Source organism: Rhipicephalus microplus, chromosome 10, assembly GCF_043290135.1.
Source record: "Rhipicephalus microplus isolate Deutch F79 chromosome 10, USDA_Rmic, whole genome shotgun sequence".
NCBI lineage: Eukaryota > Metazoa > Arthropoda > Arachnida > Ixodida > Ixodidae > Rhipicephalus > Rhipicephalus microplus.
In genome coordinates this window covers 6,442,139-6,464,844 of record NC_134709.1, presented here as the reverse complement: position 1 = coordinate 6,464,844, position 22,706 = coordinate 6,442,139, and the positions used below count along the sequence as shown (strand labels likewise).

The window sequence follows — 22,706 nt, the reverse complement described above, 5'->3', positions numbered from 1 at the left end:
GCTGCCATAAATGCGGCTCCTCTGTCTGTGATCACGACGGATGGTGCACCATGCCTCAGTACAATGTTCTCGATGAAAAATGTTGCCACCTCTGCTGCTGTACCTCTCTGGATAGCCTTTGTCTCGGCATAACGGGTCAGATAATCCGTCGCGACGATAACCCAGCGGTTCCCTGCTGTAGAAGTAGGCAGTGGGCCCAAAATGTCCATGCCGATCTGGTAGAATGGAGCTGTTGGGACCTGTACGGGTTGCAGGAGGCCAGCTGGTTTAGTCGGTGGTGACTTGCGTCGCTGGCAGTCGAGACAGGCACGGACGTGGTGCTTCACGGCTGTGGTTAGTCTCGGCCAGTAATACTTTTGCTGTATTCTGGCCAACGTTCTCGTGTAACCAAAATGGCCAGAGCTCACCTCGTTGTGGCATGCTTGGAGTACTTCGGTACGAAGGGCTGCTGGGATGACGAGCAGATAGGCAGATCCCGTCGGCGAAAAGTTTCTTTTGTAGAGTACTCCGTCCCGTAAACAAAATGATGACAACACTCTTGTGAAAACTCTTGGCGCCTTCTGAGATCTGCCATCCAAGTAGTTAATTAGGCCAAGCAGCTCAGCGTCGTCACGTTGTTGCTGCGCAATGGCGGTCGTGTCGAGGACACCGAGAAATGCCATTTCCTCCTCTTCAGGTAGGGTTGCCGACTCAATGGGTGAACGGGACAGACAGTCGGCGTCCATATGTCGCTTGCCTGACTTGTGTACGACTACAATATCGAATTCTTGCAGCCTGAGACTCCAACGTGCTAATCGCCCGGTAGGGTCTTTTAGACTTGTTAACCAGCACAATGAGTGGTGGTCGCTAATTACTTTGAAGGGGCGGCCATATAAATACGGGCGAAATTTTAAAACCGCCCATACCACGGCGAGACATTCCTTCTCAGTTGTAGAGTAATTGGCCTCAGCACGTGTTAATGTTCTGCTTGCGTAAGCGATTACCCTCTCTGTGCCTTCTTGCTGCTGCACAAGCACAGCTCCCAGACCAACATTGCTCGCGTCTGTGTGAAGCATCGTCGGGGCTTCTTCATCGAAGTGGGCAAGCACTGGGGGCGTTTGAAGACGTTGACGCAGGTCATTAAAGGCAGCCTCCTGTTCTTCGTTCCACTCAAAGGCAACGTCGTCTCTTGTGAGACGAGTTAGTGGCGACGCGATGCGGGCAAAGTCTGCGATAAATCGGCGATAATAGGCACAAAGGCCCAGGAAGCGTCTGACAGCCTTCTTATTGGAGGGTACTGGGAACCGTGCGACAGCGGCAATTTTTCCAGGATCGGGTCGGATGCCTGCGTTACTGACGACGTGACCGAGAAACTGAAGTTCGTGGAAACAGAAATGACACTTTTCCGGTTTCAATGTTAGGCCCCCAGACCGTATGGCACGTAACACCACTTCCAGCCTTTGGAGATGCTCGTCAAAAGTCGTTGAAAATACTACAACGTCGTCCAGATAGACTAGGCACGTCTTCCACTTCAATCCCGAAAGTACCGTGTCCATAAGCCTTTGAAATGTCGCGGGCGCGGAGCACAAACCGAAAGGCAAGACTTTAAACTCGTATAAACCATCTGGCGTCACAAAAGCGGTTTTCTCTCGGTCTCTTGGGTCTACCTCGATCTGCCAGTATCCACTCCTCAAGTCTATGGAAGAAAAGTAGCGAGCGTGCCGAAGTCTGTCAAGGGAGTCATCAATACGGGGGAGCGGGTACACATCTTTTTTGGTCACCCGATTCAGCTTCCTGTAGTCCACGCAAAAACGCAGCGTGCCGTCCTTTTTCTTTACTAGCACTACAGGCGATGCCTAGGGGCTCTGTGACGGTTGAATTACATCATCTTCAAGCGTTTTCGCGACTTGTTGTTGTATGGCTTCGCGTTCCTTTAAAGCTACACGATAAGGGTTCTGGTGAATAGGTCTCGCCGTGTCCTCGGTGATTATTCGATGCTTTGTCAAAGGTGTTCGACCAACTCGTGAGGTCGATGAAAAGCAGTCGTGGAATTCGGCTAGTAGCTGAAGAAGTCTCTGTCGGTCATCCTCTGATAGAGTGGGGCTAACATCGAGAACGGGTTCTGGTTCTTGATTAGGCGCTTCATCTAATACCGATAAACATAAACTGCTTCGCATGTCTACGATATTGTCGTAAGAAGCGATAGCTGTGCCCTTCGGAAGGTGCCGGCGCTCAGTACTGAAGTTGGTCAAAAGTAAATTCGTGCGCCCACCAGTGAGACGGACGATACCTCGTGCGACCGAAATGCCATGGCTAAATAGCAGCGAGCCAATTTGGTCGGTAATGCCTTCGCCATCAAACGGTTCGTGCCCTTCCACCGAAACAAGAGTGCATGACCGTGGCGGGACGACCACATCATCATCAGTTATACGTAAAGTGTTACGTATTGTGTCTGAACAGTCAACCAAACCAGGGCTGTTGCGGAACGTAATTGAACGGTCCGGGATGTTGATGACGGCACCATATTCTCTTAAGAAGTCCATCCCTATGATCAGGTCCTTGCAACATGAGGTGAGGATGACAAACGTCGCCACGAAAGAAGAGCTGCCGATGCCCAGTCTCGCTGTACACCTTCCGACAGGCATCAACAGCTGGCCGCCTGCTGTCCTCAGGTGAGGTCCCGTCCACGTAGTCTTCACTTTTTTAGGCGCACGGCAAGGTTTTCACTTATGATAGAGAAGTCGGCACCGGTGTCAACTAAGGCTGTTACTTGCTGTCCGTCTACAAAAACGGTAAGATCTGTGGTCACAGTTTCGTCAACGTTACAACTAGTCGGCTTTACGGCGTCCTGTGGTAAGAGTAACGGGGGCCTTTTTTCGTCGCCTTGGCGGCCTGCAACATCACCCCCGGAGGTCGCCGCCTTCAGTTTCCCCGGCGTGGACTTGGTGACCTCCTTCCGCTGGCGTCGGCTGTAGTGCGGTGGCGCGACGAAGGCGAATATGCCGGAGACGGAGAACGTGGTCGACGTCCCAAACCTGGCTGGTAATTAGGCTCACCGTCGTCATTGTTGGCTCGGCGGTTGTCAAAATGGAACCGAGACAAGGAAGGTCGTTGAGAATCAGCGTCCCGGCGTGGTGGGTAGTCGTCGTTGGGGCGTCGATCGTCAGACCATTGCCGAAGAGGCCGAAACGTGTCGGCGCGGTGCCAGCAATGACGAGAAATGTGGCCGACACCTCCGCAAGTAAAACAAAGCGGACGTCTATCCACGGTGCGCCATACGTCTGTTTTACGAAGCTGTGGACGTCTCAACGGCTCATAATGTTGTAAATGCCGTGTCTCGTTGGGAGACGGCTCTTCGTACGGCAGCATTTCATACGGTGGCACGACGGAAGGGCGCCGCGGTGTCTGTTCTTGCGGTGGCGACCAAGGAACGGCTGTCGATGGCTGGCGGTACGACGGCGGAACGGGCGGCGGGCGGCGAAGCGCGGCTGCGTAGCTCATAGGTCGCTGATCGTGAGTAGAATCAGCTGCCGAAAACGATTGGCGTATTTCTTCGCGGACGACTTCAGCGACAGATGCCGTGGGTGGTTCCGTGACCAGAGTCCGCAGCTTCAGCAGCTCTTCGCGAACAATCTCTCGTATTAAGTCGCGCAACGAGCTTTGATTGTCAGATGTCGTAGCGGCGACTTGCATGTGGGCGTTGCTGGACAAGCGATCGTATTGTCGGCATCGCAGGTGAAGCGCCCGTTCGATAGCTGTTGCTTCTTTGATGAAGTCTGTCACGGTGCTTGGCGGGTTCCGCAAAAGTCCGGCGAACAATTGCTCTTTAACGCCGCGCATGAGGTAGCGCAGCTTTTTGTCGTCGGTCATGTGCGGGTCAGCTTTACGGAAGAGACGGACCATGTCCTCTGTGAACATTGCGACCGTTTCATTGGGTTTCTGAACGCGTAGCTCGAGTAAATGCTGCGCACGTTCGCGCCGGTTGACATCGGCAAATGTGTCAATCATCGCTCTTTTAAAGTCACTCCATGTTGACAAACTGCCTTCTCTGTTCTCGTACCAAGTACGAGCACTGTCGTCGAGATAGAAATAGGCGCGGGAAAGCCTTTGTTCAAGAGACCACTGGTTGGTGTTGGCGACACGTTCATAGTGATCAAGCCATTCTTCGACGTCTTCATGTGCTCCTCCACCAAAGCGATCAGGCACCAGCGGTGAAAAAAGGGTTACCTGAGATGGGGTCGGCAAACTACTGTCTCGTAGTAACTGTTGTGGGCTGGCGGTGGCCATTGGTAGATGTGAGCGGTGCCTCGTAGAGTGTTCCTGTGAGAGGGTGAACTCTGGAAGGAGGCCTCGCAAGCGACGACTGAAGCGATGCACGGGAGTGTCGACAAGAGCTTCTGGGCTGGATGAACGGCTCCCCGTGGGAGTGTGGAGCATCAGGCGGGGTCGCGGGCCAGCACCTCCACCAGTGTCGCAGTACAACGCGAACAAAGTACAAGTAAGCCTTGAGGCAGCGAAAGCAGCGTGTTCTCAACAGCTGAGCCACAAGATCTTCTTTGTTGTTGAGTCAAGCCAGAGGCCCACTACTTGGTGTCTGCTAAATCCCCACATCATCGTTGTCGTTCACACGCAGACACGGGTCAATATATCATAGCTATTTGTGTCCATGAATTTCTGGAAAATAATGCTAACAAAACATCAGCATGGCTTTCGAAAAAAGTATTCAACGATAACCCAACCCATAACAGTAGTTCATTCATTCGCTTCATCTCTTGATTCTAACGGCCAAGTAGACGTAATATTTTTGATTCTAGCAAATCTTTTGAAAGGTTCTCCATAATAAACTAATCATAAAGCTTGGAAATCTTGGCGTCCCTGGACGCTTCATCAAATGTATTTCTGCTTACCTGACTAACAGGAAGCAATATACCGACATTGGAGGTGAACGTTCTCAATGTTTGGTAGTCCCTTAAGTGTTGCCACGAGGCAGTGTCCCAGACACCCTGAGTTTCTTGGTTTATATGATTGGTATTGTTAACGTAGTAAGCCCTGGTGTACAAATCCGATTATTTGCAGACCATTGCTTATTGTTCAAAGAAATTTTTCATCCCGATGATCAAGTTGAGTTATATAGCAATTTAAATAAAAATTGCAGTGGTGCGAAAATAGGGAATGGTTCTGAACGCCAATAAAACCATACTTCTCCCCATAACGCATAAAAAAAACACCCCTGCCTTTTACTTCCCGCCTTGGTTCTTTGCCACTTAGGCAAGTCGCTAGCTATAAATACTTCGGTTTCACAATAACAACTACCTTATCGTGGAATAAACATATCAATGTTATTTCCTCGTTTGCATCAAAACACAAGCTTTATGATGCCCCAAGCAATGTTAAATTACTGTGTCATTATTCTTTAATAAGACCTCAATTACGATTCGAGTGCAGTATACACTCAAACTAACATCAAGTGCCTGCAAGAAATACGGAGGAAAGCAGTCGGGTTCATTTTTAACAAGTTATCGCGAGTCGACTCTCCTTCTGATATTATGAAAGCCAATAGCATTTCTCCTCTTAGCGCGCGTCGAAAACAGATAAGAATCGACCTTTTTCCTCTTCTTCTCGACAGCAAACTTGCGATTGACCCATCACCGTACCTGACATCCTTATCAAACAGACCCACAAGGCATCATCACGCTAAATTCCTAACACCTTATTTCTGCAGAAACCACCACGGGATTATAAGAGACGCGTCGTGGAGGGCTCCGATAATTTTACGCTTGTAAGCTATGGAGAACATTTTTTTTTTTTGAGGGGGGGGGGGGGTCACGGGCCTGGTGCGCCAATTGCTGGCTAAGCCACTCATGGGTGTTGTCCATATACTTCACAAATATTATAAAGGCGTAGTCAACACCTTGCAGAGAACCGGAACTTCGGACTCGCTTGCTGGATTTCGGGCCGACCGGTCGTGCGCTCGCGCGCTTGCGATCTCCCGCGTCAGCGTGGCTCTGGCCGACTGGACTCGCCCTACGTCATCTCCTGCCGCCGACGACCTTCCACCTCCGACGACAGTGCAGCTCTGATTTACTGGACATGTTCTACGCCATCCACCGACGCCGAAAGGAGCTCTCGCAGGTGCGCCCCGTCCTCGGACTCCAGTGACCGTGCTCCATCTTTCCTATCTCTTCTATCCCCTCGGTTTGTCCTCGCTCGCTGTGGCTTACCACCACACGTCTCTTCTTCTCTTCTCCTTCTTCGGCTTTCCCACATCTTTACTCCTATCCTTTTTATCCCTCCTCTCCCCCATCCCTTGTGAGCTACTGTGGCGGTGTCGCTCATCGAAGCAGACAATAACGGGGCTCACTTTTCTCTTCTTTTCTCTCTTTTAATAGCCACTTCGCCGAGAACCGGAACTTCAAACACAGATGGCCTTGTTCCGACGCGTAGCTGCGGTAAGAATTCGCATTAGGCAGTCTTTGGAGAAATTTTGTTATAACAAATAAAAAAATTGATAAATTAGAATCACAGTTCATAGAAGCAGTGAGAAAAACATTTATACCTCATGACTCAGCCTTCATTGCAGTGCTGCTCTCGCTCTTTCCGTTACAGCCGAAGACGAACCTGTCAGCACGATTTTGTATTTTTGCAAGAACAGCCATGAAGGTCACTTTAGCCTGGCCCTACACGACACAACCACATTTCAAGATGAGTTTCATGCACAAGTGGTATATGAAGTAATTATATAGAGAGGTGGGCGTGGTGAGGAACCACGGGTGTAGGTTTCTTGGTGAAGCATCGCAATCCCGCCGTTTCCTGCTCCATTGGTGCTATTCCCATTCTCCTGCGGAAAGGTGTAGATTGGCCAGTTCGGTAAATGTACTAGAGAATGAATTCGCCAGCACAATAGTACCTTAAAGGGAACGCCAACGCGACGTCTTTAAGCCCATTGCAGATCATGTGGGTGTAAACTTTTCGTCAAAAACAGTCTTTATGCTGAAGCACAAAGACGGAAGGGCTCGTGAATTGGCGGAAGCGCACTTTACCAAGACGATCGAAGGGTGATGACTGCACATTTGAACCGTCTGCTTGTCTGATACATTGCGAGGTACGCAAGCTCAGCCATTTCTTTGGTGTCATCTAAATTTGCTGCGCAGGCCTAAGTGTTGGTTTTCGTTGTATTAATTTTTTGCTTCAATAAACTTCAGTTGTCATAGACAGCGCACGCATAGTGTCCTTGTGTAGCGTTCGTATTATGGTCGTATTTTATGTCGTAGTAAAAACTGATTTATTTATTTATTGACTGGTTGATTGTGTAGGGATGCCGTAGTAGCGGACTCGGGACATTTTGACCACCTGATGTTCTTTAACGTGTACAGACATCCCGCAGTATACGTGCCTTTATACCATTCCACCTCCATTGCACTTTATTTTTAATTGAATATTTCGATAAAACCGAGCGCGACCTCACAGTCTGGCAACGTTGTCGCACTCGCCAGTCGTGACGTAACAAGCTGCTTGAATTCCGGCGAATGAGTTCGTTTCGTGCCCCGCCACGGTGGTCTAGTGGCTAAGGTACTCGGCTGCTGACCCACAGGTCGCGGGATCAAATCCCGGCTGTGGCGGCTGCATTTCCGATGGAGGCGGAAACGTTGTAGGCCCGTGTACTGAGATTTGGGTGCACGTTAAAGAACCCCAGGTGGTCGAAATTTCCGGAGCCCTCCACTACGGTGTCTCTCATAATCATGGTGGTTTTTGGGCGTTAAACCCCACAAATCAATCAATGAGTTCGTTTCGTGGTCAGCTGCACGTGCAATCGAGCAGATCGAGCTTCCGTCAGCTCGGCAGTGAAAGTGAACGGTTTGCAGCGGCTCACACTTCGCCACATGACGACGGCTCCGCTTCACACAGCACATGACGTACGTATACATTGCACACGCCTTTACGAAATGGCGGTCGCCGACGGCGGGTGGGATTTACCTACAATCGGCGCTTTCTCAAGCTACCTTTAGAATGAAGTATTCTTTTGTTATAGTGCACTTTTCACGTGCGTATTAGCCTATATAACAGACCTACTTGAATTTCTCGCTGAAAGCCGGAAACTGTTCGGTGACAGCATGTTATGGCCCCTTTAACCGCTAAACATAGAGCCACGCAAATCATTATTTACCTACGTAAGCCAGTTTGTTTGGCTCTATCACGAAGGATCTGCACTGCTGTACGGCCAACGCAGGCATCTGCCGCAGCAGGTTGCCGCAGTCGTCGCTCCTTCAGCTGCTACGTGCGACGCGCCTATGCCTTTCTATTTTTGGCAGAGGCAGTTTCTGCTCCGTGTGCGTTCTACGAGCATCCTACGCGCATCGCGACAGCCTAAATGACCATGTAGGTCACAAGCGATAACCTGCAACTAGTCTTCTCGTCACTATCAATACAGCTGCGCCAGCCTTAGCACAATCGAACGAAACTGAGCAAAATGTGGGGACAAGAAACGCGCCGCTTCAAAATCAAGGTCGGGAGAGCAAGCTCGCAAGGTCTCTTTTGCAACGCCTTTTTTGTGTGTACTTGTTTCTGTGCATTCGCTGGCACTCCACCCCGCCACGGTGGTCTAGTGGCTAAGGTACTCGGCTACTGACCCGCAGGTTGTGGGATCAAATCCCAGCTGCGACGGCTGCATTTTCGATGGAGGCGGAAATGCTGTAGGCCCGTGTGCTCAGATTTGGGTGCACGTTAACGAACCCCAGCTGGTGGAAATTTCCGGAGCCCTCCACTACGGCGTCTTTCATAATCACATGGTGGTTTTGGGACGTTAAACCCCAGAAATCAATCGATAAATCAATCGCTGGTACTCCTTTTTAATACTCCCGTGAAAGAGGCTAACGCCCACCACCCTATCTGTTTCAACCCCCGTATGAATGCTGCCTTCAAGCATGATTGACGTAGCATTTCCAACGTGCGCGTTGTCAAAGATACGAACCTCTTTTATGCATTGAAGTTTTGGCGCAGTACTGATATGAACTTCAAGATGTGGCGGCGGCGTCTTGTTTCAAAAGGGCGATATCTTACGGTTGTGTTCTGCGGTGCCCTTCAACAAGTCACACTTTGAAGTGGGTGTCTATTCGTACCTCAGCAACTCCGAGTCACGTGACCCGCGCAGAAACGTCACGCCTGACGTTACTGCTACACCGGAACGTCGCCGTCGACTCTTGTTCTGGCAGTCGTGGTGACGCTGGCAATACCAAGGGGCGGAAACTCCCTATACCTCCCCAAGGAGGATACCTCACATGTATTCGCTCTCGGCAGCGGCAGCGCCGCTTTTACCACTGGCGGTTGCCGGGCATCTTACTAAAAATAAATCACGAACACAAAATTTCTTTTATGACGTCACTAGTGAGGTCACCGAATGGAGGGAAAGAACGAAAAATCGAGAGCTGGAGGCTTGCCGCGGAAGCCCACCTTTCCCACTTCGCATGCAAGCGGAATGCGCTGGTGCCTTCTTTCAGGTCCGCTGGCCGCTTGGGCGATGCGGCCATGAAATTTTGTTCACCTTAAAAAAAAATTTGTTCGGGTTTTTTGAACAGGCGAAAGTTAAGCTGATCGATTTCTCAGTAAGACGAAACTCGATCGAAACAAATGACATGCAATTTTTTGCACGTTTTCTATATAAAAAAACATACATTCACGTAGTGTGAAAGTGTTAATCTATAAACGCAGCTTTAAACAACTAACATATGGACAGCAAACGTTGAGTCCGTAATATCCGAACCAATGCGAAACGTATCAACAATCGCGAGTAGAACACGCCTTATTTGACTCTATCACAATTGTTATGACGGCGCGCATAGTTTTCTTACAGAACTTGAGTACCAAATAAGACTGAAGATCAGGGGTACGGAGAGGCTTGATGCGATCAAAAATTTTCCAAGAAAAAAAGTCGCATGGAAACAGCGTTTCGGCGAGTTGGCTTCTCTTCGTCAGGGCAACAGCGCTGCCTTGACGAAGGAAAGTTCACTTGTCAAAACGTTGGCTCCATCAACATCCTCTGTAATAGTTTTTAGAAGCACTTAGTTCATCACGTGTATTTGAGCGATACTATAAGTAAAGTAAAGACTCACAAATTTTCGAACTGCGGCTACAAAATTTTCATGAGCAGGAAGCAGCCTGACACCATTTTAACTACACGCCACAAGTAAAAAAAAAACTAATACTATGTACCCGAGCTAACTCGAATTTAAGCCTTTCTATAAACAGATTTTCCCGACAGGAGCTTGGCTGCCATTTTCACCAATTATCCAAATGACACTGCACTCCTGTCAGTCAGTCAGGCTTGCAGAGAACTGGGTTTAGTACTCATGCAAAATCAATACCTCCTCAATTAACGGTCCAATCTCTTGTGCTCACCCATTGCCTCTAAGAAACGCTGAAAAAACATTTGCGGATCTAGAAATATACGGGGCAGCACACCACCGAACTGCGGAAAACATGTGTTGCCCGGTTGAGCCATCTTCGACGAATGCATGTTCGACTTGTCCGGCGTAGCTTACTGCGGTTTCTGTTCTTCGACTGCCACAACTTGCTGCCTTTATATGTCCCGTAGTTGACACGCCAACCGAGCGAGATAACTGAGCGCGATCCAACTACTAATATCGCTGAGCGAGGGACGAGTAGGAGCGGTGGCAATCGCTACGAACGCGTCAATCACTTCCCGCGCTTCGCCTTATTTAAAATGCACGAAATAAGGAATAAGAAAAGACACAAAGAAAAGAAACGTCATTTACAGGTGTATCAATTTTTTTTAGGGGGCGAAGCTCTTTGTGGCGTGGCTTGAGCGCCCCTGTTGTGGGTTATCGCCCCTCGTTAATTCTTGACCAGCCATAGAGGACGGTACTTGTACTATACGCTGAAAAAATGCAAATGGTACGACACTAGAGGGCGTTACTTGGAGAAAAAAACGATTGACGTCACACCTACGGAAGGAGAGAGGAAAGATTGCGCGACTACGATCATAGAGAAATGCTACGATCACGTGTTCTTAGGCGGCGCTGTACGCCAGGGGGGCGCTCTACAGTACAATAAAAGCGCCGCTTTGGAGAGCGCGCGCGCATTCAGAGGCTCGGCGACGGAGGATAGACAAGGCTGCTGAGCGGCGTGCGCGCAGGGCGGCGGCGGTTCGCGCTCGAAGAAGGGCCGTCGACGTGCGGGCGCGCGAGGCCGAAGCGCGCCACGAGGACCATGCAGCACGACAACGGGAGGCCGAAGCGGCAGTGGCGTGCGGACCCAGCTTCACCCCACTCTCCATCATTCACCCCACGGATATGCTGTCATTTTTTATTTGTAAAAACTTATGAAAGCCAATAAATGCGAACATTCACATTAACCTCACTACGTCAAATCGGACCTAAGGATGTCCGACATCCGCTACGAGCGTGCATGTTCTTTGAAACCGAAACCAGCACTGAGTTCCCGGGGCCTGGCAAAACCACGAAGCGGCACGGCGTGGTTTAATGTTCGCAAAATTACACGTGCTAATGATGTACTGACGCTCACAATATAATAACATGTGAATTCTCGCTAACCTTGCCTTTCATTCGAGTTGTTAGGTGGTGGTATGACGTCATGCATGACGTTTTTACTAATGAATTGAAGCAAAACTGCCATTCTGCCTATGTAGTTGGAACATATCCATCTTGAAGTATTTGCCGCGGCACACGGGCCTGTTTGCGTGTCTCATCTTTGTGCCCGTGTGCCTGCGGAAATACTTCAAGGTGAGGTTTCTGCTTAGGTCATATGACCGCAAGCAGCCGAGGTGCTTAATTCTTTTTGAGATTTCCATATCATGGTTTTGGAACGTGAAATCCCCGATGTTATTATTTTTATTATTATATTCTCAGCATTTTAGTGAAACCTTGCGACTTTATCTATCTATCTATCTATCTATCTATCTATCTATCTATCTATCTATCTATCTATCTATCTATCTGACCACCTACGACTTAACGTTATCCTGCCGTGTCATTAATGGATCGCATACCAAAACTGGTGGGGCGTAAGATGACAGTATAACGAACATAAATGAGAGGTCATCACAACTAAATCATGACACGCATTTCATGTACAGCATTATTTACATGACGTGATCTCGTGGCCCTGGCGGTAGTTTACGAAATCAACTGAAAAGTAAACATAAAGATCATGACGTGATATAAGGCATGACTTACATGCCACACTCATGGTGCACTCGATGCCGTTTCTATAGTTTAATATACACAATGAGTGGTACTGTGTGACGTGACTGTGCGACGAAGACAAACGACAGGTGGTAGAACGACAATCACGACATGCATTTTATGTACAGCGTTATTTACGTGCACACGCATGGTGCGCCCGCGCCGGTTCGCTAGCTCGTAAACACCAAAATTGGTATTGCGCGACGTAACTGTATGAGGAATGTAAATGGCAGGTGGTAACAAGACAACCATGATATGCGTGTCATGTACGGCCTGACTTATACATGCCACGTTCATGTGCGCTCGCGGCCATTTCGCTAGCATGGTATAGGTCAAAAGTGGTATTGTGTGATGTGACTGTATCACGGAGATAAATGACAGTTGGTAGAATGACAATCATGGCATGCTTTTCATGTGCAGCGTGACTTACATACCACGCTCATGGTGTGCTCGCGGCCGTTTCGCTACCTTGATATACACCAATATTGGCATTGCACGACGTCAATATATGTCAAACATAAAAGACATGTCCTAACATACGAATCATGATATACATGTTATGCGCAGCAGTATTTACATGAAAACGCTCTCGGCACGCTTCCAGTCGTCATGTTAATCGGATAGTTACCAAAACTGGCATGGCATCATATCAGTGCGTGACGAACATAAATGACAGGCCATGCATTGCAAAGAACATAGTATACGTTTCATTAGTATAATATATACCAGATTGTACATCGCCCCGCCGCGGTGGTCTAGTGGCTAAGGTACTCGGCTGCTGACCCGCAGGTCGCGGGTTCGAATCCCGGCTGCGGCGGCTGCATTTCCGATGGAGGCGGAAATGGTGTAGGCCCGTGTGCTCAGATTTGGGTGCACGTTAAAGAACACCAGGTGGTCGAAATTTCCGGAGCCCCCCACTACGGTGTCTCTCATAATCATATGGTGGTTTTGGGACGTTAAACTCCACATATCAATCAACCAGATTGTACATCCATGCATGTATAACAAACGTGCGATATATAGTGAAATGTCATATGACACTCAATGAGTTCTTATACCCCGAACACAAACACGGCGGCGTATGCACCTCCTTGGTGAGTGCTTCGCATTACATATATTTTAACAGTGCATGGGAAATAACGAACTTTTATATTATTATAATTATTATTATGATCGACCACAACAGCCGTGCTGCGAAAGATAACAGCTGTGTATGCAGCTACCCATTCAGGGGTGAAACTGCAGCACTTAGAGCCCCACAGACAATGTCCCGCATCGCCGTGCATGTGACACGAGCATTAAACAAACAAAGCACACCCCCGGTGAGTGCAAGTAACATATATAACAGGTGCCCCGGCTATCTTTACACAATGGTTATATATTTAATAATAGCATAAATCGAGTGAAATCAGTTGCATATTGCTGACAGCAACTTTGCGCACTGCAGACCATTTTCGCTTTGTAATTAATAAGTTTGTCCTTTAGCCTAGTTTAATAAATGGCTGAATATTGTTCTTAAGCAAGAATTGAGACTTGCAAAGTTCGAGAGCCTGTCCAAAAAACGGTTTGGCATTATTCGCGATGAAGAGTATCGTCTACCCAATTTTTTTCCGAGCTCCAAAGAAAGTTCACGACACACACGAAACCACGTGACTAACGCATCCGAGCGCCGCGACTCGCCGGCTCCGTTGCGGCGGTCGACCAATGCGTGCAACGAAGTCACCTCAATCAATCAGGAATTGTTCTCTCTCCAAGGACGCTCATTGAGGCCTGGTGGGTACAGACAAATGAGCCGCAAATGAGCCATGCACTGTGCGATGCCAGTGCGCGTTAAAGAACACCGGGCGGTCGAAATTTCCATAGCCCTCCACCACGTCGTCTTTCACAACCATCTCTTGCTTTTGGGACGTAAAATTCCACGCATATTATTATTATTATTATTATTACGAATTGATGGGGCTTGAGAGAGTTCGTAACCCCAGGCAAGCACGACATAAAAAAGTACAGAAAGGCAAGGTATGCACATAGCATTTTTACAACCAGTTCTCTAACTCTCTGATCCACCCATACAAACCCTGGAAGACCAACCTCAAACGTGACTCCCTTGGCGACATTCCTACCAGCTGTACACACTGCTCGTGCCTTCGCGGTTCGCCCTTCCAGGAGCATTACTCGTTTCCTTATTTGCGAAACGGATCGCCGAACCACGCGTCTGAATAATACTTGCCCCGTTCTGCAAAGCACGCATTTGCATGGATACTGCAGAGAAAAAATATATATATACTTGCGCTATGTGCCTCTACACAAAAAAATATATACGTAAATAAGATGCCATAAGCGTCCCTGGAAGGTGTGTCGTTCGTCGGAACACATTGGAACGCATCAGTGGTTTTCCCCCGACGTTTCGATTTCTTTTTGAAGTCCCGCACGGAGGTTCCGATAGCGAGAGCGCTTTTCGAAAACGGAATAATCGCTGCGCGAAGGCGCGCACAGACACGAGACTCAAACAAGGAGGATTAAAAAAAAATTGCTGGAGTAAAAATGATTGCCCATGATGAAGTATCAACGTTCAGCGATTAAGAACAGAGCGTTTCCCTCGCACGCCCAACGAGTGTAACGCGGGAACTTTTTCGGGCCATATACTGCCCTAAGTGCGTCTTAGTGTTCTTTTTTTCTTAGTGACCCTCTATTTGGAGGTAAAGTCCGTTGGAGATTCAGTCACCCATACTCGTTTCTGTGTGTTATTTCGTCGGGAACAACTATCCTTTAATATACAAGTAACGTAGCATTTACATAACATATCAAAGCAACTTGATCTTTAAGTGGGCACTATCATAAAAGAGCATGTTTCCGCCATCTTGGCAGTGGCAAAAGCTGGCTTCACTTCTGCTAGCAAGGCAATCCGGGAGCTTCCACTCTAGCAATTTTTTCTCTAATCCTCCTTGAACTCAAAGCGCGCATCTGTCACAAACCGATGGAACGATGACGAACGGGGAACCGCGGCGCTGGAAATCTCGAGCGGCTAAACACAAACAGCCGAGATCTGGGCGCTGTTACGTTTGGCCCGGCAGTTCATCTGGGCAGACGCCATTGCGCGTAAGCCGGTCTGCTAGGGATGCTTTCAAGTCCATCGGCGCCCAGTCTGCAAGACGCTGTCCTGTAGATGTTCCAGGTAGCAGTTGGGTCTCAACGAAAGCTTCGCGAGAAGAGCCTTTTGTTGAACGGGCTCGGACAGCGTGGGACGGCGCCACTGTGGCTGGCCTCATTAGGTCAACCTCTAGACTCGGCTTTTGTCATCTACGCGAGGCCATCACAACGCATCGACAGCCCGGAAGCGTGGGAACGCGTCGAAGTAGCCGTTCTTAGGGATGGAGCGTTTGGACGGCCATGTTCGAGAGAGTTCTGGAAGCCTGTAGCTGAAAGCAGCCGTGGACCGCTGCTGACGTTGGGGTCAGCGGCCATCTTCCCGGAGGAGCTCAACCTTCCCTCTCCGGACCTTCTCGCCCTGCGGTGCCTTCAAGGCCGGGGCCGGGTGCGTCATTGTGTGGTGCGCTCGTGCTGGTCCATTGCACCGTTTTGCCTAGCCGAGTGGTGCAATACATGCACCCTTTCTGGTGGGTGGACCATTGAGACTTCGCCACCTGATTTGTGGCGAGAGTGCTCACCGCCTTCTTCGGACCTCCGTGTAAGGAGACGGCGGGCTATAAAAGCCGACGCATTTTTGTAAATAAAAGCGGAATCCTGAGCTGAATCATGAACTGAATCTCTGTTGTACATAATGCGGGATCTTCAAAATCCCTGCACAGTTCCTATCTTTCATTTATCATGTAAATAAACCTTCATTCTATCTCTTTTAACGCGTCTACTTCTTGACTCTTGCTGATTATTACTTGACTTGATAAGGATTGCTTAAAGTTCGTTTCGGTGAAGTTTGGCGAAACATTCTTCGAAGGAGAAGAGACAAAACGTTAACTTCTTCCCCAGCGGTTTTGACTGATGGACCGATCGCGCAGTCACAAGATATACTGAACAAACACACACAATAAATAAATAAACGCAAAAATGCGCTTGAAAAGTGCGTGAGCGGGTTATATGCATAATAAAACGGGAGCTGTTTCTGCTGGCCGTAGAAACTTGGGTGTCCGCAGAAAACCACAAGTGGGTATGCGCCACAAGAATTTGACAAACTCTACTAGCTTCATCCTTCTAAACATTTTAATACTAATATTCCGTAATCAAGTTTGTTATACTAAGTGTTCCTAGCTTATACAAGAAGTAATGCGAAAAAAACACTAAAAAAATCGCCTAACACTCGGCCTATCCTCTGCATTGGGTAAGAGCCATGAGAAGAGGAGAAAAAGGATACCGCCGGAACAGCAGGTGCGAGTGTTAAACGAAACCTCTGGTCGGCAAAGTGCAGCACGTTAAAGAAAGAGAGAAAGAAAGAGAGAAAAAAAGAGATAGAAAAAATAAATATAGTGAGATAAACTAAAAATTACACCGTTTCAGACTTGGCGCCACTAGTGCAAAGCTGCCATACTTTTTTTTGTTTTTTTTAGTAGAGTTTAACCCTTTCACAAATCACGCCGATATTATATTGCAACAACAAAAAAAGCCGTACTAAGTGCATTTAAAAGTGGTATAACGATCATTCTTAATTACTTTGTAATTTAAACATCTATTTTTCTGAAACCGCTCATGATGTTCTTGCATAAATCGAATGTATTCTCAGGCTAAAAATATAGCGCGAATTCGTTTTCGGTTATGCCAGCGGTGAGCAAAGAAAAATTATACTTTCGACGTGGATCGCGGGAAGCGGCACGTCGCACGACTCTTCGACTATGGTAGTGGCTCCAGCAAAGTGATCCATGTGCAACAGTACGCCGCAAAATGAAGTCAATGAGTACAAATATATTGTGTGGGAGATTCAGTTCATCCAAAGCTCGATATATGTTGCTCTTTCGTCAACCTGCTGTTGATACCAATCAATAGCAATACAAGTGGTGTATACAATTGTGTACATTGCGTGTCAGAGGGTTAAAGGGACACTAAAAAGCGATACGATGTGTCGCTCATTAGTAAAGAACAATTTCACAATCCCGAAGACACCGCGACACGCCGCTTAGTAGGCGAAAAAACGCGCGAAAAGTGCCAGGAGAGACGCCACCTTGAGATTTTCAACCCAAGGCGCAATAAATTTTGAAAGGGTATACTGGGTTCTACGGAGCTTCTAATCGATGGAATTGATATATATTGCAATATGTGGTGCCATAGAGTTAGCATACGAAGTTTTAGAAAGTTTCATCGCGCCAATGCCACAAAAGTACTTTAAATGCATTTTGAAATTTTTTAGGGCACGCGCGGAGATTTCGGCGCGAAATTTAAAAACGAATCTTCAGTCTTGATTTTTTCCCCTGATAACGAACTAATGGTAGCTAAACATATGACAATAGAGTTCTCAAGAGTGCAGTCTATCAATCTAAAACAACTTCCTGTTCCTCTTCGGTGTCCCTGTAAGTAAAGAGTGCGGGCTATATGCAAGGGCGGGTAATATGCAATATAGCAATATATTTTTCTTGCTTCATTTCGCTCAAGCGAGCTTTTCGTCCAAGGTCACGTGCACCATTATCACGGGACAGCACGACGCGTCGCATCACGGTGGATCACAAGCGCGAAGGACGCCGCCGCACGTTTCTTTTTCAGTCGTGAGGACACAAAGAGGAGGAAATTATTCTCGTCGCCAAAGAACCAGCTGTTCGTTCAACTCCGGCATTTTATACTGAAAGCGACGTACCCTTTTGTTGAAGCTGTAGCCACTGCCAGCGGCTCTGCGCATCTGGAGATTTGAAGACAAATATCGACTGTACTCGCACGCGACAGCGCCAACACGAGGTTTACGACAGGAGCCGGGAAAGTTGTGTGAAAAGAGCGCGACTGACCCATCGCAGCATGCATGAGTGACAACACCGGTTTATAACAGCATTGTCTCCAACCGGCCACTGCTATAAGAAAAAGAGTCGTAAACACGATCAATCACTGGCACCCATACTTGCACGAACTAATGGTTACAAACACGGTTACATTGCCCGAACAGTTAAAAGATTGAAATCAAATGCTTTAGTAGTTTACCGCAATTGAAAATACTGCTATATCACTGGAAAATTATTTATTTGGTGTTTAGTGTTCAAATGTGATGTGATTTTGTTGCAGTTTCCCAGATATGCTGTCTTTTTTAGCACACTGATGAGTGTTTTGTGCAACGAATTCATGTCTTTTTTTTTCGCCTCTGCTGTTTGGAGAAACGAAAAAAGTACCTTAGCCACTAGACCACCACCCCGCCACAGTGGTTGTGGCTGCGGCGGCTGCATTTCCGAAGGAGGCGAAAATGTTGTCGGCCCGTGTGCTCAGATTTGGGCGCACGTTAAAAAACCCCACATGGTCGAAATTTCCGCAGCCCTCCACCACGGCGTCTCTGATAATCACATGGTGGTTTTGGGACGTTAAACCCCACATATCAATGAAGTCAATCTCCTGTTCGGAACAAAACGTTGGCCCGCAGTATGTCGAAATAAGATATCAAATAAATTGTTTTATCAGCGCGTGACATTCATAGAAGTTGTTCACTTACAATAATTGTTGGCGTTTACTGTCCCGAAACCGCCATACGATTACGAGACACAGTAAGCCTCCGAAAATTTGGACCCCTTCCCCGTGGGGGGTAGCCTACACAAATCTAAGCACGCGGGCCCCAAGCATTTTCGCCTCCAGCGAACATTTGGCCGCCATGGCCGGGATTCAATCCCACGACCTGCGGGTAGAAGTTGTTCACCTATCAACTGTGGCTCACGACCTGTGTGCCATACTGGTCTAGGCTTTAAAGGTTTTATAAATTTTCATAAGCCCTAACAGAGTAGGCTACACAGAGAAGAGTTACAGATTTATGGGACATTTTCGTGCACGATGAAATTTATGTAAAAACAAATCCCTAATTTCAAAAATATTAGTAAATATAACAACACAATTACGCCAAGCTATGTATACAGAGAAAAGTAAGGATGGCGTGTTTAGCTACTTCACCCAGTGCTTTCATTGAGCTCATTCGGCACAGCCACGCGAACCTTAACGTCGCAGAACCCTGCAGAGACGGGGGCGACAAACTGGCAGGCGCAGATAAATCCATGCCAATGGCGCGTTATAAGTTGAACAAACTACTTTCAGTGAAATTTTACGGTGCCGTGAACACGGTGAAAATCGGACACCTAACGCGATGTTCGGGCAGTGCAACGGAGGCAATACTGTTGCGCTCGAGACGCTGCACGCTGTTCGACACTGACAATACGAATGTCACAGACTCCACGCAGATGTACTTTCTCAATGATACCGCAAGGACGACCGAGTCATATAATAATAATAATAATAATAATAATAATAATAATAATAACGTATACTGACATCACACAGGCCTTTAGCGTTACGCCTCCGGTGAAATGCGCCCGCCGCAAGCCCGGGTTGAACCCGCGACTTAGGGACCCAAGTTATTTGCAGCGTAGCACGTTCGATTTATAACTCCGGTGTAGATGGCCCCAATCGTAACTGGGGGTCAGTGGCCTCCGAAGTTGTCAGTAAAAAAATGTCGAAGGCCAGGTATTTTTCGTGATAATATGCAAATGTCGGCACCCAGTGACCACCAAAAATCGTGGCGCGCGTGACGTCCCTGTCGCTGCGCATGCGCAGGCTAGTCTCGTGAAAAAGGCACATTCTAAAGCCCCTAGAAAATTATAGGGGCTTTAGGCCACTCCGCTCTGAAGCGACAAATACCGACGATGGCATCATTAACCAGCCAAGACTTCGCGCTAAGAAGCAGCCCCACAGTTGAGCTTGTCCACAACACTTGTTGCGGCGACTCGCAAGACTGGCTCTGCTGCGGCGCTTCGTCCGCGACAAGTTTCACGAAAGGTGCTGCTCTGGCCAGAATGGGAAGCACGTGCACTGGCCGGCTAAGTATTTCCCGGGTGGACACTGAGCGTGGTCCTCGAAGCAGCGGCCCAACCGTTGGCATTGAAGTCACGCGCGCAACGCGGTCCGCTGCGGGATTCCGCAACAGGTGAAGAAGCTTCCACGCGGGTCGCCATAATGGCCGTGACGTCATGAGCATCGCTTCCCCCCGTTTTCTTTGTTTTCTATCTACGTTTGCTCCGAAAGAAGTTGCTCGTCTCCGTGCAGCAGCAGCAGGAGGGCTGCGCACGCGAACGATCTCCAAACACGGTTATCAGCGCCGGATGAAAGGTCGCGCAAGTTGCGCGCTCTGCCAGCAGAACCCACTCGGCTTTGTAATCGGGCAATTGGGGCGCGCCGATATTTCGGCCGGCCGGCCAGTCAGTGTGTTCTGAGAGTGAGTGAGCGCGATCACTTTTGCTTCTGTTTTCGTCGCTTGCACACACAAGACAACCGTTCGGAATGTCCCCGCCGCCAGAGGGAGAGAGGTCTCAACAGAAGAGCAACTCGTTTCGGAATCGGGGACACCCAATGTTGACGTGAGCTTCGGATGTTCTCTCACCCCACGCCTGCTAACTCGCCGCCGACTGGTAACCGCCGGCTGCGTACTGCACGGAGACGCGGGGAATCGCAGCTTACCTCGTCGCAGGTGCAGGGCCGCCACCCGTCGTCGCTAGATGGTCTCGGTGCGGGTCTTCTTCCCGCGACGATAAAAAAACTCGGGCACAGAAAACACAAACAAGAAAACTCGTTCGCGCGAACAGGTAGCGATAACGCGACGCTCAAAAGAAAACGGCACACGCGTCGCACCGCGTACGCCAACACCTGAAGCAGACGAACGGAGCGCACGGCGACGCCGGGCCCCCTTGCGGCGCCCGAGCGAAGTTCGCAGTCGAAGAAAAAACCAGTCCAGGGCAGCGTGGCTCGCCTGCTGCTGTTGACACAGCTGAGCTTACGCGAAGCAAGGTCGCCCCGGAGGTCGCAGTCGCCGTGAAAAGAACGCGTCAAAAGGAAGACGTACAACGCCGGCCCCCCACGCCGTACAACGGGGCGACCACTGCCACCCCCCAACATCACTCGGAGACCCGACAAATTCACGCTACTTTTTTTTATTATTACACAAATCACCCGTACACAGCTTCTTCCGCGTGCCACAACTATACGCTCTACCGCTTAACAAAGAGGAATATCGACGATCATCGTAGTATCAAGGTCACTGAATGTCCATCACGTGGCCCCAACACTACTTTCATGAGCCCAGGACTCTTTCCATGTAAGGATTCAAGAACATGCCTTGGGGGTCCAACTTCTCGCGAATGGCACACCACTTAGAGAAGTTAGGGTACATCCCTCGGAGCTCCTTTGAAGTTGCATCATAATCCTAGCAGAGGGTAGTGGGAATAAAGTGTAAATAAGCCAACCACACTCAATATTGACAATAGATAAATAAATCCTGACACAATAATGTACCAGAAGATCATTTTTGTTTTCTCATTGCTTTATATACATCGGTCATAATCATGTCTAAGTGGCACAGTCAATCTAACTCAAAGCTTTCCTTAGAGAATAGCTTCTTGGAAAAGCCTACTGTACTTCTCTAACAGGTGGCCCAGTGAAATGCCATTGCAAACACTGCTACTAATTACACTGATGATTATAGTGATCATAATAAACAATGCTTGTAGCAGCCTGCTTTATTTTTTTGTTTGGCAGTGCTCTGAAAAAGAAGGCAAACTCTAGGCAAGCAAGTACCTTGCATTGAAAACTGTAACGTAATATCAACCGATACATCTCATTTGTCCTTTTATCTGTATGAGCATGAAAACTATTTGTACAGACTTTATGTGCAGTAGTCTGGGTGGCCATCCACTGTATATAAACTTTGTCCACGAAGACGTTACTTGCCCACAGGTGATCACATGTGTATATAGTGTTTTTAACTATTTGTTTTTTTTCCTACATTTATTTCTTGACTCAATATCAACCTCATGATGCTGGAATAGTTAGCCTACCTTCTCATGTTTTCACATTTCAAATAAAAGATTTATTTAATTAAACAATTCTTACAGTGCACAGGAACAACTAAGCAGCCCTTGTGCTGTGCATTCATTAAGTAATATACACAACATAGTTTAGAAGAAATGATTAAACACTACAATATATAGAAACCTACAGGCAGAAAAGATGGCATTAATGTGGACATAAAAATGACCAAATTCTGCAATGTGATTATTTACATTTGTACAAAACATAAGAACAAATTGGGAAAGTTGTAAATACAGTATACATTTAACGTTTTCTGAAGCCTTGCCATGGGGCAGTGACTACGACAAGGTCACACAAAAAAGTGCCTTTCTGCCTCATACATTTTTGTGGCACTTAAGTTGTACATGTTCAAGAAAATAACAATATTATCATCAATACAGTGCACTAGGTATATTGCATATGCTAAATATAGATGTTCTCTTCTCTAAGTGGACGAAGGATAATATAATTTAATATGTAATATGATCA

The 22,706-nt window shown here is 47.9% G+C and overlaps 2 protein-coding genes across 4 annotated transcripts in view; both read right to left on the bottom strand.

The window, feature by feature from the left end:
• The window catches only part of Pka-C1 (Protein kinase, cAMP-dependent, catalytic subunit 1), a 304,993-nt gene extending 283,761 nt beyond the window's left edge, over nt 1-21,232 (bottom strand). The window contains exon 1 of the mRNA XM_037431646.2: nt 20,832-21,232. The gene's annotated coding sequence lies outside the window, so the exon portion shown is untranslated. The remainder of the gene's footprint in view (nt 1-20,831) is intronic.
• Nucleotides 21,233-21,285: 53 nt separating this feature from the next.
• The window catches only part of LOC119181904 (L-gulonolactone oxidase-like), a 79,161-nt gene continuing 77,740 nt past the window's right edge, over nt 21,286-22,706 (bottom strand). For all 3 annotated transcript variants that reach the window (XM_075874952.1, XM_075874951.1, XM_075874950.1), the window contains exon 12: nt 21,286-21,573. In XM_075874952.1, coding sequence (XP_075731067.1) covers nt 21,442-21,573 — 132 coding nt within the window. In that variant the 3' untranslated portion in view covers nt 21,286-21,441. The remainder of the gene's footprint in view (nt 21,574-22,706) is intronic.